We start from the raw sequence: 24,449 nt of genomic DNA, 5'->3' as shown, positions 1-24,449 counted from the left end.
TGTGTGCAAGGTCCAGGACAAAAGTTGTGCCACTGTCGATCGGAAAAGAAGAGGAGAGAGCTCATTGCAGACCGATATGAAGAACTCTCTCGCATCGTGCCAAGGCTTAAGAAACAAACATACACAAGGAAATACGTTCTCGCGGAGGCTGCAATGTGGATTCAAAGTTTGGTCCAGGGCAACGACACCCTACGTGAACAATCAGAGCAGTTGAAGGAACAGGAAAAGTCGAGTCAGTTGCAGTGAATTCCTATTCAGGATGAAAAAAAGCGGGCTGCTAGTTATAGCATCGTCTATATCTATAACATATGGCAATGAGATGTAATGTACAATGATAATATCATATTCCCCAAGCGTTAGGAGAATATCTAGCATAAGCTGGCCTAGCGTTTAAGATGAAAATGCAAAATCGATTTGGGTCCTGTCTGCTTCCAATCATATTAAATTAAGCTATACATCGAGAGTCACTATTTTCCCATACAGCTCTAGTCCTCACACAATACACAGTTGTAATCTTCCAGTCTATCTCTAAGGAACCATCACGCCAAACAAATAAAAGTATGTATACACGCAAAAGCATCTACCAAGGGGGCGCAATGGTCTTGACACCCTTACCCAATCTCTGAACCTGCGCAGCATAGTATGTCTACCAAACCGTTAGCAAAGCGCTGAAACCACACAGGAAAAGAGAACCTACACTCTCAGCCCCAGCCCCAATAAGATGCAACGGCAAGAAGCGTGTATACCACGGAACAGGTGCCTTATTCAATGGCAGCTGCGCCTTATCATCACCAACACTCTCATCAAGCAAGAGACGTGGGAACTTGGGATCAATAGCCGCAGGCCGTCCAATGCCAACAAGATCACAAGCATCATCCCTAATAGCAGCCTCGGCGCCAGCCCGCGTGCGGAACCCACCAGTCAACATAAGAACGAGTTCAGGATGGCGCTGCCGTACCTCCTTTGAGAACTCAAGGAAGAAGGCCTCGCGCGCTGCGGTGCGCGAGGATTTCGGTGCTGCCGCATTGGCTTTGCCGTAGCCCACCATTTTCGGGTCTTCGTAGGTGCCGCCTGAGATTTCCATGAAGTCGATACCGGCTTCAGCTAGGAGTGAAATTTGCGTCATTGTTTCTTCGAAGGTCGCCGAGCTGTGATCGGCGGAGTTTAGCTTGATGCCAATTGCGAAGGTTGAGGGTACGACTTTGCGCGTTTGGGAGAGGATCTCTAGGATGAAGCGGGCACGCTTTTCGGGTGTGCCACCGTATGCGTCTGTGCGGTGGTTTGTCTAGGGTTAGAGTTAGTATTTACGTTGATAATGGTGTTGTGGTTTGGGCTCGGGTTGTAGGGGAACTAAGAGTGTCATACCTTGCTGTTGAGGAATTGATCTAGCCCAGACAAACCATTAGCATGACGATTATCGAGCCAGGCATTGAAAAAAAAAAAAAGCTTACCAACCAGATATCCATGCGCGCCATGCAGCTCAATACCCGAAAACCCAGCATCCGCCATTAGCCTCGCGGTATCAACAAACTGACGAATAACTCTCTCGATATCCTGGGTGGTCATTTCCTTGGGTTTAGACCAAACCAGACACCCAATCAGGCTCTCGAGGTAACTATCTCCAACCTTCATGGGCACGGCACTGGGCGCGAGCGTCTGCGCGAACATGCCGCGGTGGCCTGCGACGCGGAAGGACTGCCGACCTGGGTGGCAGATCTGGGCTATGGCTGGCGTACCATGCTTTTGGCAGGCATCGGCATATTTCTTCCATTGCTCCACTAAGGCGCTGTTTGTTTTGCTGTCTGTGTATTCATTGTGCAGGGCTGGGTCGAAGGGGCTACCCATGTGGTTTACATCGACTTGGACATTTCCTAGTGAGATGTTAGGGTTAGTTGTTGTTAGGAACATGTTATGGTGTAGGGTGGCATTAGGGTCATTGTTAGGGCTTGAAGGGTTGTAGCAGAGTTGAAGTTGTGTAAATTGACGGTTTCTTCTTGGGTATCTTTGGGGAAGGGGTATGGGTATAAAATTAGGGCTTCAGGGCTTCGCATTTGCCATAGAAGTCTGAACCCTAATATGGCTGCATTAGAGCTTACCTGTAAGAATACTCCCCCATCCACCATCGGACCATTGCTCATAGGCATCAACCAGAGCGTTTGTCGGCTGGTTGGTTTTGGCGATCATCTCAGCCATTGCGGCCTGAAAGGGCGTCAGTTCAATTCGTGCATAGCCATTAGGCGTGTACAATGTATGTGATTCAAGTTTGTACCTTGCTTAGCCTGTTCGGCAAAACCAGTCCACATGGGAGCTTGACAGGGTCTGCGAGGGGAGATGGCATGGCGTATGTGCTGTCAATGTATGCCGTATAAAGTATACAGTTCTAATTCATATATCAAAGTCCAATATAAAGGAAATTTAGCCTCCTTAGTCATCTATCTTGCGGAGAGATTAGTCTCCCCGTGTGTGTGGAGTCTGCCCAGATGGGAAGTTCCCGAGGTCCACGCTGAGGAATTGTGGATTTGGACGGGGACTTGGATTCATCCGGCGGATTTTACTTATTTGATCATAGAAAGACGTGGGCTCTAAACGGGTAAATTATGATAAATGTAAATAATTTAATTTTGTTCAGTCATATGGCAACAGCTAAATGCTAACTATCCCCAAGATGCAAAATCGCAAAAGTCAAAAAAACCAAAGAAAATAAATGCTGGGTATTCAATCAGGAAAAAAGAAGTTCGTGTCAACCCAAAAATAGGTCGAGCAAAGAAAAAAAATAACAAGTGCGCTTGAAACCAATGGGGGAAATATGAAAAATCAAAAGTGACGTGCGAGTCCATCACGCAGACATCTTAAGCACTAACAGATCAAAACAGATGCTTTTTCCTGCGAAATGCAGTATGAACAGCTGAGCCGACGAGAAGAAAACCTTACAGCTTGGCATTCTTCTCTTCAGTTGGGGAGCCATTCACAGTAACAGGGGGTGAGATTGTTCCCAGACTGGAGAGGAGGTGACCGACCTCCCGCTCGAGAGCGCGGACCTCAGTATGAGGGTCATACATGCGGGACTTGATCCAGTTGTCCAGCTCGATGTCGCTCATAGAGCGGAGCGCAATCTCACGGTCCACCTTATCCTCCTGGGCAGCGCGCATCACCTTACGGGTGACAACGATGCTGACCTCGCGGATGCGGGTGATATCGGGGTAGAGCAGGCCACGCTCGAGCTCCTCGCCAGTAAGGGCACTAGAGAGGGCATCGGCAGAGGCGTAGATCATGCTGTCTGTGATGCGGACGGCCTTGGACAGGATGCTGCCGAGGCCGATACCGGGGAACACGTACATGTTGTTTCCCTGGCCGGGGTAGTAGGTGCGGGTTTCGCCAGCGGAGTTGGTGAAGGTGCAGTTGGGGAAGGGGGAACCGGAGGCGAAGAGGCAGCGGCCGTCGGTGTTGGCGATGGCGGTCTCGAAGTCACACTCTGACTTGGAAGAGGGGTTGGAGAGGGGGAAGATGAGAGGAGCGGTGTTCCAGTCAGCCATCTTGCGCAGGATCTCTGGGGTGAAGACGCCACCCATGGTGGAGAGACCCATCAGGATGGAGGGCTTGACATAGTCAACGACCTCTTCGAGAGTCTTGTACTGCTCGGCGTTGTTGTCACGGCGGGCGAAGTAGACCTTGTGGTCGGCAAGCTTATCGCCGCGGTCAGCGGTGACAAGACCCTTGGTGTCGACGAGGTAGAAGCAGTTGCGGGCTTCATCCTCGGTCATGCCTTCGCGCATGAAGAACTCAACGATCTGGCGGGCGACGCCGACACCGGCGCTGCCGGCACCGAAGAACACAGCACGGTGATCCTTGCAGGGCAAACCGGAGCGCTTGACAGCGTTGATGACACCGCCAAGGATGACAGCGCCAGTACCCTGGATGTCATCATTGAAGCAGGTGTAGTGATCCCGATACCGCTCAAGAGCAGGGAAGGGATTCTTGAAATCCTCGAATTGGATGACGATACTAGAGAAGCTTTGTTAGTCACGGTTGCGATAAGATCACCCGAAATGCATGTGAGAATGAGTCACTTACCCAGGCCAGCGCTCGGTAAGAGCACCCATCAGCTCGTCCAAGAACTCCCGCTCCTCCTCGGGGGAGACCTTCTCGCGACGACTACCCATGTACAACGGGTCTTCTCGGAGGGCCTTGTTACCAGTGCCGAGATCAAGAGTCAGAGGCAGGGTGGCCTCGGGACGAATACCCGCACAGGCGGTGTAAAGCGCTAACTTTCCAATGGGGATACCCATACCGTTGATGCCCAGATCACCCAGCCCGAGGATGCGGGACCCATCGGTGATACATGTGATCTCGACGTTTTGCTCGGGCCAATTGGAGATGACCGAGGCCAGATTCCCGCGATCTTCCCAACTCAGGTACATACCTAAAGAAAAACGGTTAGCGTCTCCGATTCTAATTCGTGTGCGGAGAATGTGCCAATTGCGGAGAAGATCTCAGTCACTACGTACCTTCGGGCTGCTGGTAGATCTCGGACCACCTTTGGCAGGCCTCGCCCACGACCGGGGTATAGATCAGGGGAGTCATTTCCTACAGGGATAATTATGGTTAATTTTCGTTATCCCCAAGATTTCCCGGTCCAATCACATGTCTCGGAGCTCAACGTACCCTGAGGTGGTCTGTCACCAAACGGTAGAACAAGTGGACATTGTTCTTGCGGAGAGTGCTAAGGTATAGGAATTTGTCGATGGCAGTGTTCTTCAGACCAAGCTGCGCCAGGCATCGGGTCTTTTGTGTCTCGTATCCCTCGGCGCGAGGAGGAGTGAGTCCGTAGGTGCGCAGGTATTTGCGGATGTATGCAGGGTTGGCGGTATCATAGTTGGCGTCACTTAACGAGAAGAATTAGCATAAGCCTTTAGGTGAGCCCAGGTAGTTGACTTACGCAGGTGAGGCGTGGTTCACATGAGGAGCTGGGGTGGCATGCACCGGCCGGCTGTGTTGAGTAGGTAGCGAAGGGTATCGAGCCATTGTGATAGTAGGTTTGAAGTTTGTAGTAGAATGATAGAAAGAAAAAGATCTGGGTGCAGACGTGAGTCTGTTTTTATGTACACGAGACCACATATTAAATTTCCCCTGTGTCAAAGACATTCCGACAGGAGTTAACCAGATAATTAACCGGGACCGCGTGTCGAGGCAACACGGTATAGTTCAAAAAAAGAGTCATGAAGATAATCGGGAAGAGTCGGACTCTTGGAGAGGGTCATGACCCATGTGGATTCATTTTCGGTGTTGACAGCGAACCGTTGTGCATGAAAGCCTTTCTGGAATCTGGATCACTCCAAAAGCTTTTTTTTTCTTTTTCTTTTTTTTTTGTTCGGGAAGTAGATCCAGCAAGGAGTGGAGACGGGGAGGCGCCGACTCCGACAAATGCGGAGATATAGTCAAATCAAATGTTTGAATATTGAAATAAAATATGAATTGAGACATATACATGCGCGATTTAATCCTCATTCCAGCATTACGCAGGGAGCAATGTATTACATCTATGAAGATAATGTTGGGAAGATCCAAAATTGAAATTTGGAGTTCGAAATCTCCAGTTTACACGGTAGACCTTGAACTGGTGATGACAACTACCAAGTAGAATTGTGAATAAATAAATATTATCATCTGATTGGTTAGAAAAGCCGGGGAGGAAAACGCCATGAAGTTTACACTAATCCTTTTTAGTTCTTAGACTCCACTCAAATCCACAGCTACGAGCTCCCAGAGCCGCAGATAGTGCCGAAGTGGAGTCAAGCTATACCCTAATTAATGTCTATTCGGTGTTTCAATTTTTTATTTTTTTTCCTTTGGTTTTTGTTTTATTTTGTATTTTTGATTTTTATCAGTTTAGCTTCTTTTTTTTTAAAAAAAAAGGTTTCTAGAATAAATTTAGAAAACATGTAGGTAGAATCATACAATATACCAAATGATCATATGTTGTGATAATCCAAACTACTATGTATAGTACTGAGTATAAGAAAATGATCTCAGCTCCGAATTGAATCTCGGTGAGTCTTTTAGGTCTTTGTTTCGAGTCCGCCGCGTTGGAGATATTCGGCCTTATGAATGGCTCTCAGTCGCCGACAGGCTCAGGGATTTTTGATTACCTATATTCTCCAGCACGGTTGCGTTATTTTTTTTTTTCGCCCCTTCAAATTATTTCAATTGTAAGGTCTGGAACTACACTGAGCTTCGAAATAATTCGGGGCATTATTCGGAATCTAGGGATTTTCATCACCGATTGGCCCCTTGAGGAACCTCTGTGTAAGGCGCAAAGCTTCTATTAATAATTTTATCCCCCCTATGCTCTGCTCTACTGCGTATAATCTCCGAACTCAGAGTATTTTATTACCCTGCAGTTCCCAACGTTGGGACAGGCTTGGCCAGTTCCCGTACGGAGTGCTCCGTACTCCGTACTCCGTCTAACATAGAATGTATGTGAAGCTGGACATGCGCATATTGGATATATCATTCCCAACATGAGGCATATATGTACAATGTACATTTTGCTTTGCTTTTCGTCTCCTTTCTACTCCGTACTGCAGATCACGATCTCCCTGTAATTACATAAATCGAGGAAGTACCACATACAGCAGAGCAAACACTGAAAGCCGATATATTCCGGAATTGGAACAGGGTTAAATGGCGGCTAAATAGTCCGTAGCTTTCCCCAGATCGCATCCACCGAGGATCGATTATTTACATAATAGCTTCAATTTATTTACGGAGCTCTATTAGAGCTTCATGTCTCTTAATAATTTATTTTAGTTAAATGATCAGGATCATATTCAAGGAATATTCTTGATTTACATAGCAAACATAGTCAACAAACATTTATGTTGCACTGTACGATTTGATGTGTCGTCATGTGCCTAAAAACAGGTTCTCGATCCCTCCCTACATACCGTAGAACTTCAACCTTTAGCTTCATCAACCCTTACTATCAACTCACACAGCCCAGGGCCCATTCAAGATGCCCTCTGAGACTGAACCCCTCCTCCCTCGCTATGAGGATGACACCTCCCGTCAGCGACGTCTCCACCAAAAGCTACATAGCTACCAGATGGTCCGTGCCATTTCTGAGGGATACATGCCAACAACCGAACAAACCATCGCCAACCTCCGCACTCTTCTAGCCTCTGACGTCCTCAACCTGCGTAATCAAGACATCGGCAGCGTCGGTCGTCAGCTAGTGCGGGACAGTCGATTGTGGATCCAGGTCTTCATCGAATTTTTGCAGAAGAACAGCCAAGACCAGCTCCAGGAGTTTCTGTGGCGCCTGGCCCGTTCACGCGTCGAGGTGGACACTGAGAGGGTTTCGAGACAGGCTGCCCACGTGAAGGCGCGGGCAGATACTAAAGCTGGTGGGTCGCGTTTTCCCACTGCAACTGCCCACCTTCTGGGCTTGGCACATGCAAATCACAGTGATGATCGTTCGCTAACCCCTGCTCGTAGCATATGACAGTTTCCGCACTGTTGGTGGCTTGCTTCTGACTAATGCCGATTTCCGTCTTTTCGTCGATGACATCGTTACCGTTGGCCGCCAGATCTTCGCTGATACCGCTGAATCCCTCGCCGAATCTTCCAAGAAAGTCGCAGAACAAGTTAAACCATCCGAGGAAGAAGAGCAGGCGCTACAGGGTGCTGGTGCCGATGAGGGTCATGAGCTATCAAAGGCCGAGGTGAAGGAGGAAGGTGCACATGTCGCGGGTGTGGCCGGCAAGGGGGTCGCTCAAACTAGCCATGATGCCGTGCAGAGCGCTAAGGAGCACTTGTCAGGCCGAGAGAGGGACACCTTGCTATTTCGGCTGAAGCAGGCGGTTCAAAAACTCCGGGAGAGGACGGACTACTCTGACTCGGTGGCGACACTTGCCCAATTGGTAGCGCGTTATGCTAAGATCTACGCTGATGTAGCGGAGAATACTGCCTCGGTTGCCCAAGAAGAGATGGAAGTCAATGCCGACCTCAAGCGGGCGGTCGACGAATTCTGGAATGTCTTGCGATCATTCGGTAGCACAGAAGAGTGGGAGCGGCTTCAGGAGAAGTTTCACAATGTCTTGCGCCATGCAAACAAAGATCCTGAATTTGATAATCTGCTCGGAGAGGTCGGAACTTCGTTGCAGGATATGCTCACCAACCCCGAGTTCTTCGACTCGGCACCGCAGAAGCTCGATGAACTCAAAGACCACACCCAGAAAGTCGGCTCGGAGACGAGCTTGCGAAAGGATGTGGATGATTTTCTAGCACAGACCAAACGCACGCTTAGAACCGTGCCGGAAGACCCAGCCGTCTCCAAATTAATCAATGCCACTAAGAAGATCTACCAGGACGCATGGGGTGCCTACAACGACAAGAAGGCCGACCTCCCAGCAGACTTGGTTAACGTCTTCCTCCCAATGCTCCTCCGAACACTCCAATACATCCCATTCCCCCGCCTGGAAATTTCCGCGCCAGAAATGGACCTCCTTCTAGAGAACCTAATCCTTGAACCCGGCCATACAGTAAACTTCTCCTCCTTCCTCCCCTACCGCATGCATCTGCTCACGCGCAATGACATCGACGTGGTAAAAACCCACTCTAAGCGCACAGAAACACTCATGAAAACAGCCTTCACTGTCACCGTCCAAGGCCTGAACATCAGCGCCGAAGACTTCGGCTACTGGTTCCGCACCCACACAGGCTTCTTCCACCTGAAGGACGAAGGCATAGCAAGCTTCTACCTAGACCGCCGCGGCATTGACATCTCCCTGGACATCGAAGTCGGCCGCGGCAGCCTGGAGCAGATATTTTCTTTGCGCGGTGTCCGCGTCTGCATCCACAAACTCGACTACAAAGTCAAGCAGAGCAAGTGGAGGTTCCTCCTATGGCTGACCAAGCCATTCCTGAAACATCTCGTCCGGCGCGTACTAGAGAAGAAGATTGCAGAGGAGATTGTTGCCGCGACGTTCGCGCTGAATCGCGAGCTAGTTTTTGCTCGTGAAAGGCTCCGTGCTGCGCGCATCGCTAACCCGCAGGACCTGGCGACTTTTGTGCGGGCTGTCCTCGCGCGCCTTAAACCTGCTGACTCGAATGTCGAGACTAGGATTGGCGTCGAGCCGTTGGATAAGGGTGTCTTTAAGGGTGTATATGCTCCCGGTAGTATTGTCAAGACCTGGCACGAGGAGGCTACACGTGCACAGGAGGCTATTGAGGATGGAGATGAGACGCATGGCCTTGGTCAAACGTGGCATAATGATATCTTTAATGTGGCTGGACGAACCTGATTACATTACCTGGTTTAGGAGTTTGGTGGAGTTGCTCTACTTAGCTAGCAGTGTGCTCATGATTTTATGATGAATTCCGACATACCAATTAATGTCAGCCTGTATTCGATGGCTTTTCTTTCCATTTCCAATACTCACCTCTTGCTCCCTTCTAACCTCCAACGATCTATCAAGTAAAAAAAAAACGTAATAGAGCTCAATAATGCTGTAGAGGTAATTTTTTGATGAACATGATCAAGATATATACAACTGAGGTCTACCTTTTTCTCGGCATATAATCGATATATATTTATGGAGTATAACGACGTAGATGATGTAAACATAATAACCTGAACAAACCCGCACTCAATCATTCTCTTCTGCAAATATTGATATTAATGTTAAATCAAGGTCCAATCTTCTACAACATACTATGTACTCTACATCTATTGTTTGCTTATTTCCCCTTCCACGTGACCCGGCCGAACATTGTTCCTCTTTTAGGCCACCTAATGTAGATCCAGCACTATGAAGCTGCGGAGCATGTCAAATCTTTAATTCTTTACTTTCTTAAAGCTCGACGATAACACCTGTGCTCCCCGAAATTGGATATTCCATAAATAATTAAGCACTAGAACAAACCCACGGAACCTCTAGCTTGTCGAAGCTTCACCTATCTACATACTTCGGTCTACACACAAGCTCCACATCCCTCCGAGCGCACGAGCAGCTGCTCGCGCAGCTCCCCATTGCCGACATGCAATTATTACGACTCCTAATCGCCATAGCCGTGGTGCTATTTTCTGTCGTGGTAATCGCCGCCGAGGATTACTACAAGGTGCTTGGTCTCGCGAAGTCCGCGTCGGAGAAGGACATTAAGCGCGCGTATAGAACACTGAGCAAGAAATATCATCCTGACAAGAACCCGTGAGTGCAGCTACGCTACTATTCCTTTTTGATTATTTTTGCATGCTTTTTCTACTGCTTCGCACACGATACACAATGCACCTACAAAACACAATTGCTAACCCACCTCTTAGCGGCGATGATTCAGCCCGCGAGAAATTCGTCGAAATAGCAGACGCCTACGATGTACTCTCGACTAGCGCGTTGCGCAAAGTATACGACCAATATGGCCACGACGGAGTGGAGCAGCACCGCAAAGGCCAAGCAGCTGGCGGTAGTCACGACCCATTCGATCTGTTCTCGCGATTCTTCGGTGGGGGCGGACACTCAGGCCATGCACCTGGACATCGTCGCGGACCGGACATGGAAGTGCGGGCGGCGCTGCCTCTGCGGGATTTCTACAATGGGCGCGAGATCAACTTCCTCGTTGAGAAGCAGCAGATTTGTGATTCGTGTGAGGGAACTGGATCCAAGGATCGACATGTTGTGACTTGTGATCGGTGCAATGGACGTGGCATGGTTATTCAGAAGCATATGCTTGCGCCGGGAATGTTCCAACAGGTGCAGATGCAGTGTGATAAATGTCATGGACAGGGGAAGAAAATTAAGAATCCTTGTCCTGTTTGTGAGGGCAGTCGGGTTGTTAGGAATCAGGTTGAGACTAGTGCTACCATTGAGCCTGGAATGGGCAAGGGGACTAGACTTGTGTTTGAGAATGAGGCCGATGAGAGTCCTGATTGGATTGCTGGGGATTTGATTGTTATTTTGGATGAGAAAGAACCCGAGCTTGGGGTGTCAGAGGAGGAGAGGACAGACGGGACATTCTTCCGCCGGAAGGGGAAGGATCTTTTCTGGAAGGAGAGTCTTTCGCTGCGCGAGGCGTGGATGGGTGGTTGGAGTCGAAATCTTACCCATCTCGATGGACATGTTGTTCATCTTGGACGTGGACGTGGTGAGGTTGTGCAACCGTTGGCGGTTGAGACTATTCCCGGGGAGGGCATGCCACATTACTCCGAGGGTCATTTACATGATCATCATGATGAGAATGATGAGGCGGGAAATCTATTTGTTGAGTATACTGTTGTTCTGCCTGATCAGATGGAGAGCGGGATGGAGAAGGACTTCCATGCTCTTTGGGAGAAGTGGCGCAAGAAGATTGGAGTTGATTTGGCGAAGGATTCTGGGCGACCAGTTGCGCCTCCGCCGGCGGAGGATAAGGATGAGTTGTGATTACTTTTCCAAGCCTTATTTTTGATTCCCTTCATTTTCATGGTCCTTGTATATTTGATTGCATCTGTTGATTTGCGTGCATTTTAGACCCTTGGCTTGTATTGGAATGTTATGATATACAATAGATGCCCGAATCCTACAAGTCCTCAACTAGAGGTTGTAGATATAGAATTGGAGTGCAATTGTATTTGAAATAGTTGTCGGCATATGACTCAACGTGAAGCCAGGGCCCGCAACTCGTTCAATTCGGCCGATAGGGACAAGGATACTGTCCATGCCCTAATGCCATATACAGATCGACGATCAAGATGGGACGCAATATGGTACCCAATGCACGAAACTCCTGGTCCCGATGTATCTCACCTGATCGGTTTGTGGCGCAGGATGTAAACAAAGAAAGATGGGGCGTATAGCGCATAGATCTATCACGATACTATGTAGTCTAACTGAAATAGGCTTGGGGGAGGGGCAGGGTCTAGGACAGGGGTTGGGTGTCCTAGCGAATAAGCTTAGTTTACCTCCGACTACACGCGTAACCCACTTTCTTGACCGATATTTCAATTTCATGTTTGATGTGTCTGATATTAAATGTGTCGGATATTCGTTTGGTCGGCTAAGAGACGCTCCATATGCAAACAAGTCTAGAAGCATCCACTTCGCGGGTACAAGCTCCAGTTAGATTTTGTAGTTTCGATTTATTGCAATCGGCTTTGTTTCATTCCAAAGTGGTGGATCTCTACCTTGAAGGCTTCATTTAATACCATATATTGTTGCTTTGTTGATATGGTCAGGTATTCGGATAAACATAGAAACATTGTTCACTAATATAATCCCAGATCCCTTGAATATTCATCCTTAGAAAACACCCCGGGGGACAAAGTGCAATCAGTTGGACCCTGGAAGGTTTCAGCCACCAAGTCAAAGTTAAAATTGAAGTAAAATAAACTATACGAAGTAAATATCCCAAAAATAAGATGCCCCGGCTTTAATATCCTAGGTCACGATACAGGCAAGGATATACATTGCGCCACCCCTGGGAACTACTCCAAAGATCTACAAGATGGTAGATAAACTAGATTAGACTACGCATAGTTGTTATTGGATACCCCCATACCGCCATCTTGGTACTCCGTAAATTCCCCGGCAGCCCCAAACTGAAGTTCAAACATCCATATGTACCCCATATGCCTGATGTATGTGTATGCGCTGTCAATGATTCTGGGAAACCACATCTGAATAGACCAGCCAAACCATCCCACGTTGAGACGGCGTCTATTTGATAAACAGACTTTGGCCAAGGCCACGCGGATCGGGAATCCAAGCGCGGATTGCTTTCCGGTGGAGATAGTATTAGGGATTATGAAGAGGTGCATGTGAAGCACGAATAAGCCATTCGGAAAAGTATTTGTTGCACTATTGATTCACGTTGTACGTAGCGTCTTGCGTATAGGCTGCATTGGGCATCAAAGAACATTGCGGGGATTTCTTTGATAGCAACATTTGTGGGCCCTCATATCGTGAAACTATGTCCTCTGACCACTGTTGTTGTCTCTTTCCTTAATCGGTAATGCCTTGGGGCTGAGAGGATTCAAATCGATATATTGGCTATTGTAGGTTGCGGTGTGGAGTTGTGGAATTGCCGTTCTTTGATTCTATATTTGAGTTACTAGATGCTTTAACTCTTTTTTAATGACTTTTGGGATTTCAAATAGTGTTAGCAGAGTGTATCTCTGAAGTCAAGCTAAATTGGATCCATCACTTATAGTACTCAGGAAGATAACCTTACAGCCCTGGAGCTTTGAAGGGACTTTCATAATGCTACAACAGATAAGCTATAGCCATTATTAATCTGGGGTTGATCTGCAGAAATACCGAGAAAGATATCAATTTCCAAGAATATACAACATACCTATTCCATCCATATATTCCATAGAAGTTTCTAGGGCAAATAGACGAATGGGAAACTATTTACCTGTCTTTTGGTAACCAATCAGCATATAATATAAGATGTTAGCGCAAAAGAAAAAAAGAAAAGAAAAGGCCGAATTTGATGAAGATCGACAAAGCAAGTAAACGGCAATGCATCTCCCCGCGTCTCGGGAATTGTTGCATCTGAAGTCTTTTTCTATGTAGCCATCTACTTCTGGATCTACGGAGTATATCCTTAACATAGGATAACCCCATGTCCCGAAAATTCCTTCTATTTTTTTAATTTGATCGATTCAGAGATCCACTTGGAAGGTTATTACAGTACATAACTTTCAAAGATACTGAGGTATTTCATGTCTAGGCCAATCATGCTCCTAGATTATTGTATAGATTTGATATTGTTGAATGTATGTACTATGTACATACAGGAAAAAGTACTAACCTAGAAGTCCTTGACATATCAAATGTACGAAGCTGCTATCCACTTTTTTTAAAATAAACGCAGCCAAAATAGGAAACTCGCGAAGATCAGTAGAACTACTCGTGCCCACCGGACTCCAGACTGCCAACCTCACATTTCTGCTTTTAGGGTTTTCGGGAGTTCAGTCTCTATTAGCCTCATTTGCTTTAGTAGCATGGCTCCGTCTCGAGGTTGATATATGAGGGGGTGCGCAGTGGTGTTTGCTATCAGAATTCTCACCTCACCTCGATTCTCAATTGTCTTATATCCTCGCTCTATCTTCACTTTATTCCAATCTTTTACCCTTCCACTGTTCATAACTTCTTCGAACCTTCTCTTTACACCTACTTCATCTACCTTTCATCCGACATAGACTCGGTTCTATTGGCATACCATCCCATCACTTTTGGTATCGGAAGATGCGTCCACTCTCGCTCGTAAGCGGCCCCAGCGGTGATGGAGCCATACCTTCTGATGCTCTGGAACCCATCGCTATCGTTGGCCTAGCCACCCGATTTCCGCAACAAGCAACAACCACTGAGACTCTGTGGGAGCTCCTCCTGCAGGCCCGCTCGACGTGGTCATCAATCCCCAAGGAACGCTTCAACTCGGATGCCTTCTATCACCCAGACCCTGAACATGGTGGAACGGTAAGTCATATCCTAGCCATGATAGACCGACGTCACCATGAAAGATCATTGGTTAACTGATATCTATCTCTAGTTTCATGTCCAAGGGGGTCACTATCTCTCAGAAGATCCTGCCTATTTCGATGGCTCCTTCTTCAACATCACCAAGACCGAGCTCTTGACATTGGACCCGCAGCAACGGCTTGTACTGGAAAATGTGTACCACGCCTTGGAAAATGCAGGAATTCCCTTGACCAGTGCTGTTGGCTCCAACACATCGGTCTTTGTCAGTGGATTCAACCATGACTACCTGGGTATCCTCAATTCAGACCCAGAAACCACGTTAAAATACAAACCCACAGGTGTCACCAATGCCATTCTGTCCAACCGTGTCAGCTGGTTCTTTGACTTCAAGGGACCTAGTATGACCATTGACACGGCTTGCTCTAGCAGCTTGGTGGCCCTGCATCTCGCTGTACAGAGTTTACGTGCCAAAGAGACGAGTATGGTACGTTATCGGTGTTCACATTAATATTCTCATGCTAATATACTGATAATGGTTAAGGCTGTCGTCAGTGGTGTGAGCATTCTTGAAAACCCCGTGGAAACCATCGGTATGAGTCACCATGGCTTGTTGGGACCTCAAGGGCGGTCTTTCAGCTTCGACTCCCGCGCCGAAGGATACGCACGAGGCGAAGGTGTGGGCACAGTTGTAGTGAAGCCTTTGAGTGCCGCTATCAGAGACGGAGATACCGTTCGTGCGGTTATTCGAGAGACTGGAATCAACCAGGATGGTCGCACACCGGGAATTACGGTTCCTAGCGCAGATGCGCAAGAAAGACTAATCCGTGAGGTCTACTGGAGAGCCGGCCTGGACCTCGAACTCACCAGATTCGTTGAAGCCCATGGCACGGGAACAAGCACCGGTGACCCCATCGAAGCGGGTGCTCTTGCGAGAGCATTCAAATGCCCCCGAGAGACCCCGCTTTACGTCGGGGCAATCAAGTCTTCCATTGGGCATCTGGAAGGTGGCTCAGGTGTGGCAAGCATCATCAAATCTATCCTAACCCTCGAGTCTGGGATCATACCTGCAAACTTTGATATGAAGCAGACAAATCCCTCCATTCCCGCAGCAGACTTGGACGTTGCCTTCCCTACTGAGGCTCTTCCATGGCCATCATCAGGACTGCGAAGAGTATCAGTCAACTCATTTGGAATTGGCGGCACAAATGCCCACTGCATTCTTGATGATGCTTATCATTACCTCAAGGACCGCCATCTATCATGTGCCCACCGCACCACATCTACTGTTCCCACAATTCAGAAAATCAAGAGCCGGCTCTTAGCTCTGTCCCGATCGGCAACAGAATCGACTCCTCTCGCGACAGATTCATATGATGACACTGATAACTCCGGGCACGGGACTAACTTTATTGACACGCCCACTAGTGATGGCTTTTGTGCATCACCCACCTTCACATCCTCGGCATACGCCAGTTTGGTCGAGAAACCAAAGATGTTCTTGCTTTCTGCTTTCGACGAAGATGGAGTCAGGCGAAACGCAGCTGAATTTGCCAAATACCTGAACCGGAGATTGACGCAGTCGGTTCTCCATGAACATCTCCTTGACGATCTCTCCTTCACCCTGTCGAAGAAGCGATCCCAGTTTCCCTGGAAGAGCTTTGTTATGGCATCCTCGGTCAAAGAACTCGCATGGAACCTGTCGGAATCAAATTTCGCCAAGCCAACCAGAACTGCCAGAGTGCCAGAGGTTGAATTTGTTTTCACTGGCCAGGGAGCTCAATACCAGGCCATGGGCCGAGAGCTCATGGTCTACCCTGTTTTTCAGGAGTCTATGGAGGAGGCATCGGATTATATCCGTCGGCTTGGTAGTCCTTGGTCGCTACTTGGTAATAATTTGCCTGCTTGGTGTGGATGTGCTTGACTAACGTATTGCAGACGAACTTTTGACTGAAAGAGAGTCACCCCGAGTCAACCTACCCGAGATTGCTCATCCATTATGCACAGTCTTGCAGATTGCGCTCGTGGATCTCTTGGCCAGTTGGAAAATCTTCCCAAAACATGTAACGGGTCACTCATCCGGCGAGATAGCTGCCGCGTACTGTTCTGGCAAGCTGTCCCGCGAAGGCGCCTGGAAGGTTGCATACTACCGTGGATACGTATCATCCAAGCAGCTTTCCGCAAATGGAGCAATGATGGCCGTAGGTCTCGGGGCATCTCAACTACAGCCTTATCTGGACTCCGTGAAGAAGAACAACGAGGGGGAGCTGATCATCGCCTGCCACAATAGTCCCAAGAACAACACTGTGTCCGGGGACGACGCTATGATTGACTGCCTCAAGAACCTTCTCGATGCAGATGGCGTCTTTGCTCGAAAGTTGAACGTCAAAAATGCTTATCACTCGGCCCACATGCATGCGATTGCCCAGGATTACCTTCATCTGATGGGAACGCTTCCTCATGGAAGGCGGCTGGCAGCTCCACACCAAGTGCATATGTTTTCCACTGTCACAGGACAACAAGTCAAAGAGGAACATCTTCCAGCTCAATACTGGGTGGATAATATGGTTTCTCCTGTTCGCTTCACAAGCGGTTTGGTTGCAATGACCTCACAACAGATTTACAGGCATAGCTCGACCGATTCCACGGATTCTTTGCGCTATCTTGTGGAAATAGGGCCTCACTCAACCCTGCAGAGTGCCATAAAAGAGACATTGGCCTCAAATAGCCCCAAGTTGGAATTCAAGTACCTGGCCGTTCTTAAACGGACAGATCACAGCCTCAATACTCTACTCACTACAGTTGGCTTCCTAGCTTCAAGTGGATTTGAACTGGATTTCCATGCTGTGAACCAAGCTCCTCGCTCTAAAGCAAGAAGGAAGCCCAGACTTTTGGTGGACCTGCCACCATACAGCTTCAAGCATACCGAGAAGATTCTATTCGAGAGTCGGCTGAGCAGGAATCTTCGGACTCGAAAGTTCCCTCGTCATGACCTTTTTGGTGCACCAATTACGGATTGGAATCCTACTGCTCCCAGATGGAGACATTTTGTCCGACTGAACGAGAATCCCTGGCTAAGGGATCATATGGTAAGTTAAAATTACTAAATTGTCGATAAGATACCTTCGTTCATTAATATGGCTTAGGTCACTGGAAACTACGTCTATCCCGGCGTGGGTTATCTTATTATGGCAATTGAAGCATCGAGGCAGTTGACCGGCGAAGCAAAGATCACTGGTTTCCAGTTACGAAAAGTCAACATTCGAAGAGCCTTGATTGTACCCGATACCAAAGAAGGAATTGAAGTCTCATTGGCAATGGCAACTGTCGAAGACTCCTCGGCGTCATCACGCACGTGGCGGCGGTTCCAGATAACTTCCTACAATGCATCTAGCGATGAGTGGACAGAGCACTGCACTGGTCACATCACTGTCGACCACGAACCGACTTCTGACCCAGTGGATAATGACCGAGAAGCACAAGAAGAAAGCCGAGCCAGGGAATCCGAAATTTTCCTCGCAAATGAGACATGCACCAAATCCATGGCCTTTAAATCCACATACAATAACCTCCAAACATCCGGCCTCAACTTCGGTCCCTTGTTTCGAAACCTTGCAGACGTTCGCGCAAGTGGACGTGGGCTTGGTAAGGTTGTTGGATCAGTGACAGTCCCTGACATTGCACAGTCTATGCCAAAACAGTATCTCCATTCCCATCTCATTCACCCTGCCACAATGGATAGCATGATCCACCTGATGATCGCGGCTGTTCTCGACTTTACCGGCAAGTCCACACTGGATCAGATCAGATTGCCAACTTTTATACGCGATGTCTGGGTTTCAGCATATCTGAATTCAGCCCCAACCCACAAGTTCACAGGACATGCAACCGTGTCTATGGCAGGATCTGATAAATTCAAGGGCCAAATTCACATGCTGGATGAGGGAACAAATATACACCGCGTCCGCATGGACGGCATTGAGCTCACACCACTAGAGTCTGGTCTTGCTGAAAACAGTGAGCGAAAACTGTGCAGCGCGATTGAATACAAGCCCGACGTGCATTTCCTCGACTCGAAATCCGCTTGTGCACTGACTTCGCTCAATCCTACCGACGACAGCGAGGCTCTGTATTGGGTGAAACGCCTTCAGCTTGCAACAATGCTCTACGTTATGGATGCATTGGACGAGCTCAAGGACATTGATGTTATGAAACTCGATTTGCACATGCAAAGATTCTTCGACTGGATGCAGCATATGAAAGAGATGCTTGAGCGCAATGAAATAATACATCTTCCCTACAGCGAATTCCAGGAGATTTCTCAAGACGATACTTTTAAGGAAGCTATTGGAAAGGAAATTGAGGCCCACAGCGCCGAAGGTGCCATCACAGCCCGAATGGGCCGCCATATTGCCCAAGTGGTGCGTCAGGAGACTGATCCGCTGGATCTCATGTTCGGACAGGACGCCGTGATGGAACAGGTGTACAAGGAAGGCCTTCACTTGTATAACCTGCCGCAGCATCTACAAACCCACCTTTCTATCCTCCGCCACCAGTACTCCGAGCTGAACATCCTCGAGATCGGCGGTGGCACCGGTAGCTTTACCGCTGAAGTCCTAGCCGTCCTTTCACCAGACCTTGAAAAGAGCAAAGGAAATATTGCCAGCTACACTTTCACTGACATCTCATCCGGCTTCTTCGAGAAAGCGAAACAACGTTTCCAATCATGGTCCGACATCATGACCTTCCAATCTCTCAACATAGAACGGAGCCCTATCGAACAGGGTCTTCAGCTGGGGACATATGACCTGATATTTGCTGGCAATGTCATCCACGCCACTGCGAACCTACATAATGCATTGCAAAATCTGCGATCTTTATTGAAGCCAGGTGGTCAGCTCATCATGCAGGAAGGCATCCGACAGGATTTCCTCTGGTATCCACTTGTTTTCGGCCAGCTTCCTGGGTGGTGGCTGGGCGATGAGCCGTGTCGTCAGTGGTGTCCCTACATCCCGGCCGAGGAATGGAATCCACTGCTGCTGAAAGCTGGATTTTCGGGGATTGATATCGAGTATCCCAGTTCAAATAATCCAGATTTAACATGGCAGAGTATTCTGGTTTCTTCCGCCGTGGAAACATTCAAGGAGCAGTCATCGAATACTGCGGTTATCGTGACACTCGGCACATTGAAAGCCAGACAGGTCATTGAGAACCTTCAAGCATTTTTGCCGGAACTGGGGTACAACAGTATTCTCGTTCGGGAGCCTGCAGAAGTCGAAAATGCCATCCTGCCGAACGCACTTTGCATCTTATTACTCGACCTGGAGTCTCCTTATCTGTTCGATATGAGCGAAGTGGAATACAGCAAACTCAAGAAGATGCTCAGCGAATGCCAGAACCTATTTTGGGTTACCTGCAATCCCCTCATACAGCCGCATGCAAGTATGAGTCTTGGTCTCCTTCGAACAGTGAGGTGGGAGCGAGACGCTGATGGCTCAAATATCGTCATCCTGACAGAGGCGGAGCCAGATACCGCTTCACCAGAGAGTATTGCTACAGCTGTTGGAAAGATTGTCAAGCGACAATTTGTGGACAAGCCGGAGAACGATCGTCACGCTGAGTACATGTTGCAGAATGGTGTCATACACATTGGCCGTTTGAACGAGTGGGAGGCTGCGGATCAATTCCTTGCTGCGCAGTCCTCTCAGCAAGTCCCCGAGCTTCAACGTCTCGGGGACTATGATACTCCCATTGTGTTACAGGAGGCTGCTACCAGCACCGGGGAATACCAGTGGGTCATAGACACGCAGAATGAAGAAGTACATCAGGACACCGAAGTTGAGATTGAGATCCAAGCAATTGGCCTCTCTTCAGATGTTTCCACCAACCGCCTCGCGAATGAGATTGCTGGTGTTGTGAGCAATGTCGGGTCGGGTGTCGATGGCCCGGCCCCGGGTGACAGAGTCATCTACATATCGGGCGACAAAAGGGGTGGGCGTATCCGAACGCATGATCGAGCTGATCAACGACAGCTTGTTAGAATCCCCGATGAGATCTCGTTTGAAGTTGCAGCCAGTTTGGCTTGGGCATATGCGACAGCAATCCAAGGACTCGGAGAGATAGCTGATCTATCACCGGAAAATACTATCCTTATCCATACCAGTGGAACGGATATCAGTCAAGCGGCAATTCAGTATGCCCAGATGATTGGAGCTACAATCTATGCTACTGTGGCAACGGTCGAAGAACGTGATCTGTTAATCTCTGACTACGATATCTCTCAAGACTGTATCTTCTCTAGGAGAGATTCGAGCTTCGTCAAGGGTATCATGCGGCGGACGCATAATACCGGGGTTGACGTCGTATTCAACGCACTGAGCGGAGAGGCACTCCGGGGCTCAATGGCATGTCTTGCTCCATTTGGGACATTTGTTGATGTGTCAAACCCAGATCTGCGAGCTGATACCACAGTCGAGCTTGCATCTTTGCCTCGTAATGTGAGCGTCCACACTGTTGACATTCCTTTGCTGGCTCAACATCGACCAAAATTGGTCCGTCATCTACTCACCGAGGCACTGAGACTGTATTCCGAAGGCAAGATCGGTCAACTCCGAAAAACAACTGTGATGGACTTTACCGAGATCAAAGAAGGAATTCGAGCTGTGCAGAGCGGAGAAGCAGCGAAGGTTGTGATTGCACCTAATCCATCCAACATCGTCCCTGTAGTCCCACGACCTATCTGGCCATGTCACTTTGACCCACGCGCCTCATATGTTCTTGCTGGTGGCTATGGTGGCTTGGGCCGCAGTTTAGCACGATGGATGGCATCTCGGGGTGCAACAAGTCTGATTATCCTATCCCGCTCATCAGCGTCGAGCCCAGAGAAGATGGAATTGATAGCCGACCTCGACAGAATGGGATGCAAGGTCCATTCGCTGGTTTGCGATGTGGCGGATGTCTCTAGTCTCCAACAACTGTCCGGAGAGACCTTCTCCAAACTACCTGCTATCAAAGGATGTATCCAGGCGTCCATGGTCTTAAGGGTAAGTTCCCACGCCTAAAATTACTAAATATACAAGAAGCTAACACATTGCAGGACGGCGCCTTCGCCGGAATCTCCTTCAAAGACTGGCAAGCAGCCATCAGACCCAAAGTCGAAGGATCCTGGAATCTGCACAAAGTCCTACCAGACAATATGGACTTCTTCATTATGCTCTCCTCAGTCGCAGGCATCTTCGGCAATCGCGGACAATCAAACTACGCCGCAGGCAATACCTTCCAAGACGCCCTCGCCGCCTACCGTGTTGCCAAGGGCATGCGTGCAGCCAGCATCAACCTAGGCAGTGTATCTAACGTCGGATGGGTAGCCGAGAACCGAAGCTCGATGCGCACGCACACAGCAACGCTATTCGAGCTTCTCCGCGAAGAAGAAGTCCACACAACGGTTGACTTCCTAATCCGAGACCTGCAAGACAGCGGTAACATATCGGCACATTCTCAGCTCGTCCTCGGTCTGCCAACTGCGGAGATGTGTCGCCAGAACGGCGTGCCGCTGCCTACGTACCTGAATTACTCGATGTTTACGCACTTCCATAGTACGGCGACTGCGAAGAGCAGTGAGGTTTCTCAGCAGAAGACTGTCAGTACTGCTGCGCTTTTGTCGGCGGCTTCGGGTTTCGAGAGTGCGGTGTTGGTTGTGTCGGATGGCATTGTTGAGAGACTCGCTTCTCTGCTTGCTGTTCCCTGTTCGGAACTCGATGCTCAGCGCTTTGGATTTGGGGGTATTGATTCCCTTGTTGCTATGGAGTTCCGCGCGTGGATTGTCAAGGAGCTTAAGGCTGAGGTTTCTTTGCTTGATATCATGGGAGCGGAGAATATTAGGGCTTTGAGTGAGAAGGTTGTTGGCAGGAGTCGTTTGATTGAAGGGCCTCGTTCTTGATCTTTCAGGGCGGCCTTTTTTCTTTTTGCGAGTTTCTTAGGCTTGGATTTTGATGCGTTGGGCTCATTGAACTCGGGTCTAACAACCCAAGACGAGAAACGATCAGGCTGCGTCTTTTTTGTCATATTTTTTTTTTTCACAGGGCATTTTCTAGGCTCTTTTTTTTCACACATTTTGAAGACTGAATTTAGTGAATAACAGAACAGAATACATACGGGCTTTCTACATACCTTACATGCAAAAAGATTAAGAGTAAATGAGATACTTCGTATTTATTCATCCTCGTCATTCTTTGAGATGGAAATACCCATTCCAACAGATTAATAGTAGAGATATGGTATGCTTGCTCTAACGTATAGCTCAAACCCTTGATCTTCCATTCGTTATTCATAAGATTCATCAACGCCTACCGGGCAGGCTCAGAGGGGAAATAGCCCCGTAAGCCCTGACTAGCCATTCCACAAATTGCTAACTTTGGTTCAGCTCCGGAGCGCTCATGGTGCCACGCACGCTCGCGCAAGGCCAAGTAAACCGAGCGGAACGGCTGGAGGTCACCAGGCATCCGTGCAGGCGGTTTACGAGGGTCGAAGCCCAGCTGCTGGAGTTGCGCCTCACACCATTGCAAGGTGTCTGGTGGTAGATATTGCTCTGTGTCGTAGTCGACGTGATTTTGTTGCAGGAGCTGCAGCGTCGGGACGTCGGCTGCGAGGCCGAAGTTCTCTACGCCTTTGGGTGGATGGTGGTAGTTCATATAGGGTTTTCCAGGGGTGCGCTCTGGGTGGTCTGTTTGTTTGCGAATGTTGTGCATGTTCCAAGTTTGGACGTATGATTTGATATGGGAGCGGAGAGTGGGCATGTAGATTGCGAGGAGGGCGACTTGTTCGGGGATTACTGTTGATGAGAAGAGGCCTTCGTTGTGAAGTCCACGGAAATAGTTCTGGTCGAGGTTAGTATTCTTTGATTGGATGTAGGAGAACCTGTGAAGGATAAGATTTGACTAACATGGTATAGTGTTACTACAGATTTAGCAAGCTGGGCCCACCAGGATTCAATCCGGTGGGTGTCTGCAGCTCGTCCAGGTGCACAGCACTGCTCACGCTGGACATCCGGCTCAGTCGCGCGTCGGAGCGCAAAGTGAGCATCAGCTAGAAGAGGAACTTCCGACTCAAGGTCAGATCGAAGGGTGCGTGGTTGCCGGTTTTTAGAAGCAACAGTCTCAAGATGGTTTTTGAGAACGCCTACAGCCGCGTGCGCATCCACGCCAACATGGATCCAGAGGACATATCGGGAATACGCATCTAGCTCGGCATGAATGCGGAACCCGAAATTGGCTAGCTTTGAGTACCCATTCACATGCCAGGTCAGATTAGGCCCGGCTAGAATCTTTGGCGGGGGAGGACGCCGGGGTACGTCGCTCGTGCGGCGTTCTACTGTGTCTGGGCGCAGCATGCGGTAAACGCTGTAGAGACGGTCTCGGGCAAAGACGTACCCCTTGCTTCGGAAGTGGTTGTGCAATAGTTCCTTTCCATATCCCTCAATGGTCCCCTTGTCCATCTCCTCGGTCAGGGCATCGAGGATTTCCTGAACCTGTGCTTGTTGCTGTGTAGGCGAATCAAGTCGTAGGCGAATGCCGAGCTGGTGACGGAGTCTGCGGAGCGTACGGTGAGAGACATCGTAGCCCTCGTCGTGTAGAACGGTGACGATCTCTTGGTCGGTTAGACCTACGTCGAAGAAAAGGTTTTTGATGCGAGCGTGCAGCTCTACATTGGAGGAATTGTTTTCCATCTTTTTCTTAACTCCCCACAGCTGTAGGCGCTTGGACAGAGTACGCGACGAGATCTGAATATCATGTTGCCGCTTCAGGTGCTTGCAAATGTCGTCACTCTTCATTTTCTTTTCGAACAAGCCGATAATTTCGGCCTTGTACGGCTCGAGGTCTACCCGAGGGCGACCTGTCATTTTACTTGGCGTATTAGCTGTATCCTCCATGTTGCGAATTCGAACTAGCCAATGTTGATATGAATTAGCCGTGGAGAGATGTTGGGGGGAAGGCG

General features: G+C 48.7%; 6 protein-coding genes across 6 annotated transcripts; 3 read left to right on the top strand and 3 right to left on the bottom strand.

The window, feature by feature from the left end:
* Positions 1–580: 580 nt before the first annotated feature.
* PGRI_078000 (NADH:flavin oxidoreductase/NADH oxidase family protein) lies at positions 581–2,338 on the bottom strand (the record flags this gene model as incomplete). Its single annotated transcript, XM_040795514.1, has 6 exons — positions 581–646; positions 698–1,285; positions 1,366–1,385; positions 1,452–1,871; positions 2,097–2,199; positions 2,270–2,338. The coding sequence occupies 6 exons, from the start codon at positions 2,336–2,338 to the stop codon at positions 581–583; spliced, it is 1,266 nt and encodes a 421-aa protein (XP_040653191.1).
* Positions 2,339–2,927: 589 nt separating this feature from the next.
* Positions 2,928–5,022, bottom strand: PGRI_077990 (Malic oxidoreductase; the record flags this gene model as incomplete). Its single annotated transcript, XM_040795513.1, has 5 exons — positions 2,928–4,002; positions 4,072–4,420; positions 4,506–4,584; positions 4,663–4,882; positions 4,937–5,022. The coding sequence occupies 5 exons, from the start codon at positions 5,020–5,022 to the stop codon at positions 2,928–2,930; spliced, it is 1,809 nt and encodes a 602-aa protein (XP_040653190.1).
* A 1,990-nt stretch (positions 5,023–7,012) lies between these two features.
* PGRI_077980 (uncharacterized protein) lies at positions 7,013–9,302 on the top strand (the record flags this gene model as incomplete). Its single annotated transcript, XM_040795512.1, has 2 exons — positions 7,013–7,403; positions 7,495–9,302. The coding sequence occupies 2 exons, from the start codon at positions 7,013–7,015 to the stop codon at positions 9,300–9,302; spliced, it is 2,199 nt and encodes a 732-aa protein (XP_040653189.1).
* A 736-nt stretch (positions 9,303–10,038) lies between these two features.
* On the top strand, positions 10,039–11,417 carry PGRI_077970 (uncharacterized protein; the record flags this gene model as incomplete). Its single annotated transcript, XM_040795511.1, has 2 exons — positions 10,039–10,208; positions 10,322–11,417. 2 exons carry the CDS (start codon positions 10,039–10,041, stop codon positions 11,415–11,417), a joined length of 1,266 nt encoding a protein of 421 aa, XP_040653188.1.
* Positions 11,418–14,225: 2,808 nt separating this feature from the next.
* PGRI_077960 (type I polyketide synthase) lies at positions 14,226–22,395 on the top strand (the record flags this gene model as incomplete). Its single annotated transcript, XM_040795510.1, has 6 exons — positions 14,226–14,456; positions 14,530–14,943; positions 15,001–16,345; positions 16,395–17,545; positions 17,603–21,499; positions 21,553–22,395. The coding sequence occupies 6 exons, from the start codon at positions 14,226–14,228 to the stop codon at positions 22,393–22,395; spliced, it is 7,881 nt and encodes a 2,626-aa protein (XP_040653187.1).
* Positions 22,396–22,801: 406 nt separating this feature from the next.
* On the bottom strand, positions 22,802–24,384 carry PGRI_077950 (uncharacterized protein; the record flags this gene model as incomplete). The annotated part of the gene is made up of 2 exons (XM_040795509.1): positions 22,802–23,372; positions 23,438–24,384. The coding sequence occupies 2 exons, from the start codon at positions 24,382–24,384 to the stop codon at positions 22,802–22,804; spliced, it is 1,518 nt and encodes a 505-aa protein (XP_040653186.1).
* Between the last annotated feature and the right edge of the window lie 65 nt (positions 24,385–24,449).

This window comes from Penicillium griseofulvum (genome assembly GCF_001561935.1).
Source record: "Penicillium griseofulvum strain PG3 chromosome Unknown contig_6, whole genome shotgun sequence".
NCBI lineage: Eukaryota > Fungi > Ascomycota > Eurotiomycetes > Eurotiales > Aspergillaceae > Penicillium > Penicillium griseofulvum.
Note: the sequence above shows the minus strand (reverse complement) of the source record. Positions and strands in the feature narration are given on the sequence as shown.